This window comes from Mandrillus leucophaeus, unplaced genomic scaffold (assembly GCF_000951045.1).
Source record: "Mandrillus leucophaeus isolate KB7577 unplaced genomic scaffold, Mleu.le_1.0 Scaffold70, whole genome shotgun sequence".
Classification (NCBI taxonomy): domain Eukaryota; kingdom Metazoa; phylum Chordata; class Mammalia; order Primates; family Cercopithecidae; genus Mandrillus; species Mandrillus leucophaeus.
This window is the reverse complement of record NW_012107586.1, coordinates 3417901-3431613: the sequence shown is the minus strand read 5'-3', so window position 1 is coordinate 3431613 and position 13713 is coordinate 3417901. Positions and strand designations below refer to the sequence as shown.

At 38.2% G+C, this 13713-nt stretch overlaps 1 protein-coding gene across 1 annotated transcript in view; it reads left to right on the top strand.

Annotated features, from left to right (window-relative positions):
- Positions 1 to 13713, top strand: part of USP37 (ubiquitin specific peptidase 37) — a 126383-nt gene that overhangs the window by 82664 nt on the left and 30006 nt on the right. The window contains exons 12-16 of the mRNA XM_011964598.1: positions 1058 to 1175; positions 4129 to 4208; positions 7665 to 7829; positions 9945 to 10010; positions 12693 to 12834. Coding sequence (XP_011819988.1) covers positions 1058 to 1175; positions 4129 to 4208; positions 7665 to 7829; positions 9945 to 10010; positions 12693 to 12834 — 571 coding nt within the window. The remainder of the gene's footprint in view (positions 1 to 1057; positions 1176 to 4128; positions 4209 to 7664; positions 7830 to 9944; positions 10011 to 12692; positions 12835 to 13713) is intronic.

Sequence of the window (13713 nt, the reverse complement as noted above, 5' to 3'; positions counted from 1 at the left end):
GAGTCTTGCTCTGTCGCCCAGGCTGGAGTGCAGTGGCGTGATCTCGGCTCACTGCAAGCTCCGCCTCCTGGGTTCATGCCATTCTCCTGCCTCAGCCTCCCTGTTTGTGTTTTTATGAGACAGAGTCTTGCTCTGTCATCCAGACTGGAGTGCAGTGGCATGATTTCAGCTCGCTGCAACCTCCGCCTCCCAAGTTCAAGTGATTCTCCTGCCTCAGCCTCCCAAGTGGCTGCGATTACAGGCGCGCGCCACCTCGCCTGGCTAATTTTTGTATTTTTCGTAGACAAGGTTTCACCATGTTGGCCAGGCTGGTCTTGAACTCCTGACCTCAGGTGATCCACTCACCTTGGCCTCCCAAAGTGCTGGGATTACAGACGCCAGCCACCACACCTGGCCCTGTTTGTTGATTTGAGTGGTGATGAATGTGTTAACTGATAATTTATCAAGCTGTTTACCTGCAACAGGTTCACTTTTGTATATTATGCTATACTTTAGTTTTTTAAAGTTTGGGGGTTGCTTATATAAAGTTTAAAAATTGGCCGGGCATGGTGGCTCACGCCTGTAATCCCAGTACTTTGGGAGGCTGAAGCAGGAGGATCACCTAAGGTCGAGAGTTCGAGACCAGCCTGACCAACATGGAGAAACCCCGTCTCTATTAGAAATACAAAATTAGCAGGGCATGGTGACACATGCCTGTAATCCCAGCTACTTGCAAGGCTGAGGCAAGAGAATCGCTTGAACCCGGGAGGCGGAGGTTGCAGTGAGCTGAGATCGCACCACTACACTTGAGCATGGGCTACAAGAGTGAAACTGTATCTCACGAAAAAAAAAAAACATTTTAAAGAAAGTACTAAATACTTGCAATTGAGGTTTTTATCTGTATTAATTTAATAAGGGTTAAAGTAAGCATGAAAAAAGTCTTAAATGTATATAGTTCTTCTGCCTGGTGATAATGTGTCAGTACCGTAAGTTCTGTGGAAGAACAGTGTTTCTCATGTATATTTGTATTTCTTGTGTATTGGTCTGAATGCTTACATGTCTCATTTTATTCTTACAGATGTGGAGAGATTATCCCCAAAAGAGAACAGTTTAATGACCTCTCTATTGACCTTCCTCGTAGGAAAAAACCACTCCCTCCTCGTTCAATTCAAGATTCTCTTGATCTTTTCTTTAGGGTAAATAATATCTTTTGTATTTTCACATAACTAAATTTTATATCATTGATAGTTGTATTTGAAGTTGGTTTCTTCAAGGCAAAGTTTCTTTTTGTTTTGTTTTTGTTTTTGTAGACAGGGTCTCACTTTGTCACCCTGGCTATAGTGCAGTTGCACAATCTCGGCTCACTGCAACCTCTGTCCCCAGGTTCAAGCAATCCTCCCACCTCAGCCTCCCCAAGTAGCTGGATCATGCCACCATATCTGGCTAATTTTTGTATTTTTTGGTAGAGTCACAGTTTCATCATGTTGGCCAGGCTGGTCTCGACTCCTGACCTTAAATGATCTGCCCACCTTGGTCTCCCAAAGTTCTGGGATTATAGGCGTGAGCCACCACACCTGGTTTTGGCAGAGTTTCAACAAAATTATTCATGGGGAAAACAGATGAGACGTTTTTAAAATAATAATAATTTTTAAAAGCTTGATAAATCTAATTATAACTCATTGAAAAAGAAAATTAATTGATTAAATAGATTATAAATTTAACTCAATAGCCGGCATTTAGACAACCTTAGAAATAGTTTGTTGGCGGGGCACAGTGGCTCACACCTGTAATCCCAGCACTTTGGGAGGCTGGGGCAGGTGGATCACAAGGTCTAGAGATCAGGATCATCCTGGCCAACATGGTGAAACCCGGTCTCCACTAAAAATACAAAAAATAGCTGGGCATCATGGCCTGTGCCTGTAGTCCCAACTAGTCAGGAGGCTGAGGCAGGAAAATCGCTTGAACTGGGAGTGGGAGGTTGCAGTGAGCCAAGATCACACCACTGCACTCCAGACTGGAGACGGAACGAGACTCTGTCTCAAAAAAAAAAGTAGTTTGTTATTTGTAAACAAATATTAAAGTATTTGATGTAACATATTCTAAAATTTGGTAACATGAAATTAAAACTGTAGATACCATGTAAGTTGGTATCCTAAGATCTGCAGAATAAGAAAATATTCTTTGGCCGGGCGCGGTGGCTCAAGCCTGTAATCCCAGCACTTTGGGAGGTCGAGACGGGCGGATCATGAGGTCGGGAGATCGAGACCATCCTGGCTAACACGGTGAAACCCCGTCTCTACTAAAAAATACAAAAAACTAGCCGGGCGAGGTGGCGGGCGCCTGTAGTCCCAGCTACTCGGGAGGCTGAGGCAGGAGAATGGCGTAAACCCGGGAGGCGGAGCTTGCAGTGAGCTGAGATCCGGCCACTGCACTCCAGCCTGGGTAACAGAGCGAGACTCCATCTCAAAAAAAAGCAAATATAGCCAGGCATGGTGGCTCATACCTGTAATCCCAGCACTTTGGGAGGCCAAGGCGGGTGGATCACAAGGTCTAGAGATCAGGATCATCCTGGCCAACATGGTGAAACCCGGTCTCCACTAAAAATACAAAAAATAGCTGGGCATCATGGCCTGTGCCTGTAGTCCCAACTAGTCAGGAGGCTGAGGCAGGAAAATCGCTTGAACTGGGAGTGGGAGGTTGCAGTGAGCCAAGATCACACCACTGCACTCCAGACTGGAGACGGAACGAGACTCTGTCTCAAAAAAAAAAGTAGTTTGTTATTTGTAAACAAATATTAAAGTATTTGATGTAACATATTCTAAAATTTGGTAACATGAAATTAAAACTGTAGATACCATGTAAGTTGGTATCCTAAGATCTGCAGAATAAGAAAATATTCTTTGGCCGGGCGCGGTGGCTCAAGCCTGTAATCCCAGCACTTTGGGAGGTCGAGACGGGCGGATCATGAGGTCGGGAGATCGAGACCATCCTGGCTAACACGGTGAAACCCCGTCTCTACTAAAAAATACAAAAAACTAGCCGGGCGAGGTGGCGGGCGCCTGTAGTCCCTGTCTCTTATACACATCTAGATGTGTATAAGAGACAGGAGGGAGACAGCGTCTCTCCCCCCTAAAAATAAAAATAATACAAATAATACAAATTTAAAAATAAAAAATCTGGCTGGGTGCGGTGGCTCACACCTGTAATCCCAACACTTTGGGAGGCCAAGGCAGGCCAATCACCTGAAGTCAGGAGTTCAATACCAGCCTTGCCAACACAGCGAAACCTTGCTTCTACTGAAAATGCAAAAGTTAGCTAGGTATGGTGGCACATGCCTGTAGTCCCAGCTACTCGGGAAGCTGAGGCACAAGAATCACTTGAACCCTGGAAGTGGAGGTTGCAGTGAGCTGAGATCACGCCCCTCCCATAGCCTGGCTGACAGAGCAAGACTCTGTGTCAAAACAAACAAACAAACAAAATCTGTTTATTAAATGGTGAACATTGAGCTCTACCCAAAGATAAATACTCTGCTTTTCTTTTAGTCATTTTTAAACTATTCTTGTTATTATCATAGACTTTTAAGATTTTTCCTATGTATTTTTACCCCAATTTTTTTAAGGATTTCTTGTTTCAGTGTTCTCTAGGTAATGGTATTCACCCCAATCTTTCATCCTTTTAAAGCAGTTGTTCTTAGTGGGCTGTCACGAGAAGATTGAGTTCCGTTATGCGAAAGGGGTAGCGTTACACCTAACAGACAAGAAATTCTACCTAACCTAAAGGTGATCTTATCTCTGCTATGGCCAAATGTTAAAATCTGGATATACTCTTGGTAGTGATTCATATGTATCCGTGGGGAAAAGGCTGAAAAGCCTAAGAATCTTCTATTTTAGAGTCAGTTACTATCATAAATTTAGATATTTTCTTGGGAAAAAAGGAAATTAGAAGTTCTGAAACGGGGCGTGATATTATAAGTATATTTTGAGGATTGGGTCTTAATTTGGTAAGGCTCGTGGCTCTAGACACAGAATTTCTAAAACTGGTTCAGAGTTGTCATTCCACTAATGGAACTGATAAGACTAGAGCAAATATTTGCATTGAAGATATTAATGCTGATTCACCTTCATGCTTTATTTTTCCTTCTTTTTATAGGCCGAAGAACTGGAGTATTCTTGTGAGAAGTGTGGCGGAAAGTGCGCTCTTGTCAGGCACAAATTTAACAGGCTTCCTAGGTAATTTTTTTTTTTTTTTTTTTTTTTGCTATGGACTAAAGAATTCACAGGTACATTTAATTGCTTTTCAGTCTTTCTTTTTAAAGTTCATACAAATATTACTGAATAAATGAAGGTTACCAGAATGGATTGGTAAAGAGGGTCAGGAAAGCTGAAATGTGCAGAGTGTAGAGAGAGGGTGGAGAGCTAGAATGCTCTTGGATAAGAAAGGTGGCCAGGTGTGATAGCTCACGCCTGTAATCCTAGCACTTTGGGAGGCTAAGGTAGGAGGATCACTTGAGTCCAGGAGTTCAAGACCAGCCTGGGTAACATAGAGAAACCCCCATCTCTACAAAAGAAAGAAATATATATTTAAAGGAAGGAAAAGGGTTTCAAATATTGAAGAGAAAAAGGGTCTTGAGAATTCCAAGAAAATGACAATAGAGGATACAGCTGCTGAGACTTTGGAATAGTTATAAGAACTAACTAGTCAATTTTTAATTTAGTAATGTGTAATATTCAGTTATAATTTGTTGTCCTGTGTTGTGCTGTAGTCTTTCTCTGTTATTCTCATACTTTCAGTAAAAACCTGCTATAGACACACATGTACATAGGAATAAAATAGGGAGTAATTTTTTGCAGTTTGTTCATTCCTTCATTCTGAGGATCTTATAAATTAGTAAATTTCCTGTAATCATAAATTTTCTGATATAGGAATGAAATTAACTTATATTGTATCTGTTCTGTATAAACATAAAACTGAAGTAGTTACAAAAAATTATTATGTGGTTATAGGACAGCGTTTAGTTCTTCCAAGAATAGATTGCAAACACCAAGGTTGTTATTAACATTAAGTATTTATGTAGCACTTTGCCTACAAAGTGCTTTACTTTCTTTTATTAGCTTCAATATTCTGTCAGTAACTGTGGAATTTCTGGAACCTAGGCCCTAGAGACTAGTTCTTTTACATTTCACAATCTACTTCTTTCTAGAAAATGGGAGTTGGTTTTTTTTTTGTTGTTGTTGTTGTTTTTTGTTGTTGTTGTTGTTGTTTTGATACAGAGTCTTGCTCTGTCCCCCAGGCTAGAGTGCAGTGGCACGATCTCAGCTCACTGCAACCTCTGCCTCATGGGTTCAAGCGATTCTCCTTCCTCAGCCTCCTGAGTAGCTGGGATTACAGGTGTGTGCCACCACACCTGGCTACTTTTTATATTTTTAGTAGAGATGGGGTTTTGCCATGTTGACCAGGTTGGTCTTGAACTCCTGACCTTGGGTGATCTACCCACCTCAGCCTCCCAAAGTGCTGGGATTACAGGCATGAGCTACCGCGCGGCCAACCAAGGAAGCTGGTTTTAAAGAAATGACTTTATAAAGGCTGGGCGTGGTGGTTCATGCCTGTAATCTCAACATTTTGGGAAGCCAAGGTGGAAGGATTGCTTGAGACCAGGAGTTTAGGACCAGCCTGGGCAACATGGTGAGACCCCCATCTCTACAAAAAATGTTGTGGTTTTTGTTTTTTTCAAACAGAGTCTCTTTCTGTTGCCTAGGCTGGAGTGCGGTGGCATGATCTTGGCTTACTGCAACCCCCGCCTCCTGGGTTCAAGCGATTCTCCTGCCTCAGCCTCCTGAGTAGCTGGGATTACAGGGATGCGCCGCCACGCTCGGCTAATTTTTGTGTTTTTGGTAGAGACGGGGTTGTGCCATGTTGACCAGGCTGGTCTCAAACTCCTGACCTCAGGTGATCTGGCTGCCTTGGCCTCCTAAAGTATATAAATCATAGCAGTAATTATTATATTGACTTAAGAGACTTATATTATATTTTTGACTTAAGAGACTGTTCTTTCCTATTTGTGAGTGGTTTGAGGCTAGGAAGGTGGGAGGAAGAATCTTAAGGCAAAGAATTGGTTGTTACCAGCTGTCACTAAGGAAACCATGTGTACAGTTAAAAAGACTAGTTTTGACCTCACATGCTGGATGTCTCTTCTCTTTCCCATTTTCTTGCTATTTGGTTTTTCAAGTGGGGGGAAAATAAATGCTAAGGGGAATTTTTCTCCTTGCTTTTCTTTCTTTTTTTTTTTTTTTTTTTTCCTGGTAGATCACTTGTGTTAAAGGTTAATTTATTCCAGACTTATGTGATAGAAGCTTCTGTTTGTCAAATCTCAATATTAGTCTTGTTCTACTTTTGTTTAATTTACTATTCAAAGCCACTCTTTAAATCTCGATGATTAGTCTTGTTCTACTTTCGTTCAGTTTAATATTCAAAGCCACTCTTATTCTTGAAGGGCCTGTTATCGTTATCAAATCTGTTCACAAAGTTGGGCCTCATCTTTGAAGATCAATGATTTTGACTATCATTTTCCTGTTTTATATTACTTTTTTTTTTTTTTTCCTTTTACTGCTCCGTGCATAGCAGGGCTACGCTATAGGCAGTGTGTCCAGAGTAGCCTCATATTACCTTTTATTTTGGTTAGGTTATTTGAAATTCTAGTCACAAGATTTAATTTTGACATTGGTTCCACATCAGTTGTGTCCTTGTATTCTCTCAAATTGTAAATTTTTGAAGATCCTGAGTTCTAGCATGCTTTTTAAAGAGAAGTATAATCCATAACTTCAATTTGCAAATTTTTGTTTGTGGCTTCTGTGATGAAGGCATGTATGGTAAGAAACAGTTTTTTTATAGATCAGATATTTTTGTATGTGTGCCTGGAACTGAAGTTTATTCCCATAAGATTTTTGAAATTCAATTTTTAAAGTGTTCTTATGAGTTGAGAAATACATTTAATCCATCAAGCAGAGATCGTGTTCTGTATGAGAAGTGAAAAGGTTACCACAATTTTAACCATAAAGAATTCAGTCCTTCTAAAGAGATAAAAGCCTTTTCAGACCCACAGACAAGATTTGGCATGCAAATTTTTGTAAAGCTTGTTTCTAGATGGGGAAACGTTTTGTATTTCCTCCTTAGCTTTCTACAGAGAAAGTGCTTCTGAAAATAAAAGAATAATTCTCATCAAATCATCTTGAAATAATTAATGTTTACCATTAAATATAAGAGCTATGTAACATTTTAATAGACATTATTTTACCAGTAGTGGCTATATAAAACCTATTGCTTTTTAAACTATGTAACAGTGAAGTAAATAATTTAAGGATTTAACCCAATATCAATGCCAAATTTAACATTCTTGTCTGCTGTATTTTATTTATTTGTGTTTTTTCTAGGAACATTGTAACTATTTTACCCAAATTGCACTAATCCACCATTGTCCCTGTTTTGTTTTTATTTGTATGCTTATTAACTGGCCCAATGCCTGTTACCTAACAGGTATTCAGTAAATATTCTTTGATGTGTCTTTGGTTTGGCCAAATGGATTTTTTAAATCAAAAGTCATCTACCATAGTTAGAGTGATCTATTTCACTATACAAGAGATACTTGTATTAAGTATGAATTAGTAAGGTTGTCATCTCCTGTTTTTCAGGGTCCTCATTCTCCATTTGAAACGATATAGCTTCAATGTGGCTCTCTCGCTTAACAATAAGATTGGGCAGCAAGTCATCATTCCAAGATACCTGACCCTGTCATCTCATTGCACTGAAAATACAAAACCACCTTTTACCCTTGGTTGGAGTGCACATATGGCAATGTAAGTCCTTGAGAGACTATGTCTTTACATTCCCTTTTGAAATAGAAAGGCTTTAGTATCTAATCAAAAGAATGACTGAATTACATAATATGACCCCAAGATAAAATCAGATCAATGGCCAGATGCAGTGGCTCATGCCTGTAATCCCAGCACTTTGGGAAGCTGAGGCAAGAGACTCGCTTGAGCCTAGGAGTTTGAAACCACCTATGGCAAAAGAGCATGACCTCGTCTCTACAAAAAATAAAATAATAAAGCCAGCATGGTGGCACACACCTGTAGTCCCAGCTACTCGAGACTGAGGTGGGAGGATTGCTGGAGCCTGGGAGATGAAGTCTGCAGTGAATGGTGATCAGAGCAAGACCCTATCTCAAAAAAAAAAAAAGGAAAAGAAAAAATCAGACCAAGAAGGAGATTCTAATTTTGCTTTACTTTGTTTTAGTGTTAAATCACTGCCTGAAGTAATTGAAGATAATGCTTAAAATTTTTCCAAAGTTATTAGTTGCTTTTCATAGTGAGGTGCTTTTTTAGGAAGTGCTCTTTTTAGACTGCTAGAAGACAGTTTGATATACTTTGGGAATATAAATCAAACTTAGGTGATAATAAGAGTCACCTAGACACTAAAAATACTGATTTTTGTGTTTTTTCCCTGGAAGTTCTGTTTCAGTAGGTCTGAGATAGGGGCTTAGGAATCAATATTTTTAGCAAATGCTTCAGTTGACTCTTCAGGACATGCAGTTATGAGAAACCCTATACTCAATGTTATGCCTTCATTCATATATTATCAGCAGTGTAAAGAACTTAAATGGCTACTAAAATTTCTCAAGAAAAAAAGAAGTAATCTTTACTTTAGGTTTTGCTTCATTATGTGTGCTGGGAAAACCTTAGGACTTCTTTGAGTGTTCCCCTTTTTTCTACATATTTGCATTACTTTGAAGCTGTATGTTATGTCATTCTTTTCTATACTCAAACACTAGTTTGGTGGAATAATAAAGTTATAGAACTTTAAAGATGAAAGACATTTTAGAGATATTTGTCCAAACCCTTAATTTTATACAAGAGGACCAAGGAAATTAAATGATTTTCCTAAAGTCATACAGTTAGTGGCTGAAAGAGCAACGTCTCATGGAAGTTTACACTAGTGTCTCAAGGGTCTACTAAGAAAAGCATGTGGCCAGAGAGTCTAAGTGTTTCTGGTTTTTTCCTCTCACAGCTTTTCTTTGTGTGTTTTTGCTTGGTACATACTACCTTCTGCTGGTAGAGCTATTACTCTTGCTGGCAGTAGTGCTGTGTCACACTAACAGTGTAGACTCTATGTGATCACAGGCCTGAAGCCAAGCTATCTGACTGTACAATTTGATAGCTTTTAGACCTTACACAAATTCCTTGACTTGTCTGTAAGAAAAACAATAGGATGGTTGTGAACATTAAATGAGATGATAATACGTGGAGTTCTTGGCACAGTGTGTGACATCTAATAAGTCCTCAATAAATGAGAGCTACTACTTTAAAAGAACTGAGACAAAGTGATTTTCTCCAGGTTATTTTTTTCCTATGTATTACACTTGACTTCATTTCCAGTGCTGTCTATTTAGATTATTGGATCAAGGAGAGCCTAGAGATGGTATTTCATTTTCTCTTTTGGCCTCTATTGCTAGTAAATTTTTTTTTTTTTTTTTTTTTTTTGAGATGGAGTCTCACTCCGTTGCCCAGGCTGGAGTGCAGTAGTGCGGTCACCGCTCACTACAACCTCCGCCTCCTGGGTTCAAGCAATTCTCATGCCTCAGCCTCCCTAGAAGCTGGGATTACAGGCACCCGCCACCAAACCCGGCTAATTTTTGTATTTTTAGTAGATACGGGGTTTCACCATGTTGGCCAGGCTGGACTTGAACTCCTGACCTCAGGTGATTCACCTGCCTCAGCTTCCCAAAGTGCTGAGATTACAGGCGTGAACCACTGCACCTGGCCTATTGCTAGTAATTTAAAAAGTATTATAGTTGTTTGCTTTTCAAGAGGACATAAAAGGAATTATAGTACAGAATAATTCATTTTATAAGTCAAATATATATCTTTAATAATTCATTTGTATACATTATATATTTTCTAATTTTCTGATAGTTCTAGACCATTGAAAGCCTCTCAAATGGTGAATTCCTGCATCACCAGCCCTTCTACACCTTCAAAGTGAGTTATATTTCTTATGTACCCAAAATCTGTATTTAAGGATTTGGCTTACCCTAATCTCCAAGATTGCCTCCCTGCCTTTTCATTATTGTTTTTCTTTTTGCATGATAATGCTCTTTATTATCTATACTTTTGAAACTTTCCTGAATTTGATTTAGAATATATTGAAGGATATAACAGATTTTAATCAGTGACACAAGGTTAGCTCATCCTCTCAATATTCTGTCTTAAACCTTTAAAAACTTATTATTGCTAATATGTAATAATTTCATCCTAAAACTCTAAAAATTAACAAGGACATAGGAGTCTAGGGACATAGGGGATAAAATTACCCCTATTAGTCTAAAACACTCTTCCTTAAAGATAGACATAGAATCCCAAAACATTTTTTACCTGTTGTTAGCCAGTCTGGAAATTCTTCTTTGACACCGAATAGGAGTTATTTTGAAAGGGGACAGGAAAACAAGCAAGCATTCTACAAATGCCCTGGTTTTTTTTGTTGTTGTTGTTTAAGACCAAACTTTATCCAAGGAGGGAAGCACATGCCTTTTTTGTTTGCTTTTTAAATATATTTCCTCTGAGATTTTACTAGAGGAGTTCCTGATTAGATCATTTCAATTGATTTAGTTGTCGTTTGACTTTTTAATTAATTTTTCTAAAAATTTGATGGCCCAAAGTACTTTTAGAGAAAAGACATTTTTGTTGTTTAAAGGCTTTTGGGGGGCTTATATAACCATAAAATGACATTTGGGAACTGCTATTTTCTTTTCCTCCTGTTAATTATTTTTCAGTGCAATTAAAACCAGATGACTAACATGACTAGAAATCTGAAATGGTACCGATATGAATACTCTTACCCGTTCTCAAGATACAAATGAGCAATACCACTTGGCTGCTTAGAAAGTGAGCAAGTGATGCATTTACAGGATGAATATTTTTCATTGCTACAGGCAAGCTGCCTTCTGTAAATATAGTAATTATTAATGGAATGCACTCTTTATGTACCAAGTCACTGTAGTTGCAAGAAAGAACTGATTTCATTGGGCATCATTGTACCTTGGCATGGTCATCTGTTCTCCAGGGTCTACTGGTATGAAAATTTGGGAGTTGATCAATAAAGAATGATTAGGCCCTAGAAGACCTGTCATGCCGATCAAACTTAAAAGAGGCTGAGTTATGAACCAGAATACCATTGATTCTTCTACAATGTCCTTTGTCACATTTGACCCTGGTGCAGTGGTAGCCAGGTGTCACCCTCCTTCAGCAAAATATTCATCTGGATAAACAAATTAATATGTTCAGGTTTGCTTGGTGAGCATGAAATCTGAAATGAGGAATTAAGATGGCTAATTGGCTATTATACTAAAAACCCTTCTGAGCACATAATGGGAGGCTTTTCAAGTGTTCAGGCTGGAGTGCAGTGATATCCTGGCTGCCCTGAGCCACATACTATGTTTGGGCTTATCACTGACCACTTGCCTCTTTTCTTTGATCTACATTGCTATGTAATTTTCCTGATTTCCACTTTGGCCTCTTATTTCTTGGTGCCATTAGTCTGTATGTTTATTTTCAGTTTTTACATTCAGGTTAATTGTATTTCCCAGTTTTCATTTTATATATATTTTTTGTATTGCATATGAATTTATGTTAACCTCCATCAAAGAAAGTTCTTGTTCTTTGACCTTTACCACTTTTTTCTTTAGTTTATTTTCAGCTTACCTAGAAGACAACACAGTAACACCTTACTTATCTGGCATCATTAAAGGATTCCACATAAGTGAATTTTTATGTAACTGAAGCTTACCCTTCTAAGCATTTATCTTTTAAAACATTTTTAACAGTTTGGATGAAAATGTTTCTAAAATATGTTATGCTATTCCTTACATTCTTAAATAAAATAACTAAGGATAATTTAAGTATATCTTAATGACTTAAAATCAGCATTTTAAGTATCAATTATTGCACTGTGTTTCAATATGATATTGCCCTCAGAGGCTCTTATTACAAGACAGTTTGCTTTTACATTAAATGACTTTATAGTTCTTGTTTGCTTTTCTTGTGGTTATTCTTTCTCATTTCTTAGCTCTCATTTCTTGATGAACTTGATATACTATTTTATACACTATTTCCTGGGAAAGAAAGGGTCCCTCTAAGTACATGGGTTTTGGAACTGCCTTCCTCAGAAGCCTTTTTTTCTTACTTTGGAATCCCTGTGTTCTGGAAAGTAGAGGTTGCCAGAAGTCTGACCTACAGATAAGTGGATAAGTGGAATGTTACTGTTATTTTTAAAGTGCATGGGTCATAATTTAAAAGATCACAAATTAGTCTTCATGCACTTTGTTGTCAAAAACATTTATTCATTGCTATGCCTGCATGAATTCAGTAGCATACTTTATAAAGACAATAGCAAATTTCATTGGGGTTGATCATTAAAAGAAAAAAGGCACAACATGATTAGTTTACTGATGATACGTAGTAGCATAAGAGTTGTCCAGTTTTCAAAGCATGGCTCTTTTGGAGTGGGGCAAAGGTAATGCTGAAATATACCTCTTTTGATGTATCTTTTTTTTCTGTTAAGTAATTTTCCGTAATGGAAAAGCAATTTGTTTTGGTATTTTTACATCAAAAGAATAACAAAGACAAATGTTTATCAGACTTTTTTTTTTCCCCCTTAAATTACAGGAAATTCACCTTCAAGTCCAAGAGTTCCTTGGCTTTATGCCTTGATTCAGACAGTGAGGATGAACTAAAACGTTCAGTGGCCCTCAGCCAGAGACTTTGTGAAATGTCAGGCAACGAACAGCAGCAAGAAGACCTGGAAAAAGTAAGTAATATTTTCTTAAAACATCTGACAAAAATTTGTTTAGCTCTTACTGTCCAAACAAATGTCTTTTATAACCATCATCAAACTAATTAATTTTAAAGAAAAGGCCTTCTCTGGCTACAGAAATCAGTCTGTTTACAGATGGATCAAGACTTACGATAAATTAGTTGTTCTGGACAAATTACTTTCTTTTTTTGCCCTTCAGAGCTACTTTTGCATATTGGTCCTCAAATAATTACTTGCTTTATTTTGGTAGCAGCGTTGTTTGTTTGTTTGTTTGTTTTAAAGACAGGGTATCGCTCTGTTGCCCAGGCTGGAGTACAGTGGCATAATCATGGCTCACCACAGCCTCATCCTCCTGGGCTCAAACAATCCTCCTACCTCAGCTCCCCAGGTAGCTGGGACTACAGGCACACACCACTGTGCCTGGCTAGTTTTTAAAATTTTTTGTAGAGACAAGGTCTCACTATGTGGCCTAGGCAGGTCTAAAATTCCTGGACTCAGCTTCCCTAAGTGCTTGGATTACAGGCATGAACCACTACTCCCAGCCTGTAGCAATTGTTTATGTGAGGGAACTGTAGTAAACATTTTACATCAACAGAGCAACCAAGTTACCTAATTGTTTAAATTATGGATTTATTAATTGGCTTAATATATAGATAATTATATGGATAGTTAATGCTTTGAAGATCTAAGCTTTTCTATGTGTTTACATTATCTTATGCAACTGTATTTTATTTTAAGCCTCCTTTTTAAATAATAGAATTATTTTAGTAGTTATTTTTGTTCTGAGTTGTTTCCTATCTTACTTTAAAGCCAGAGGTAGTTTGTGGTTGCTCAACTTGAATGAGAAATGAGTGGAAGTCCAAAATTCTCCCA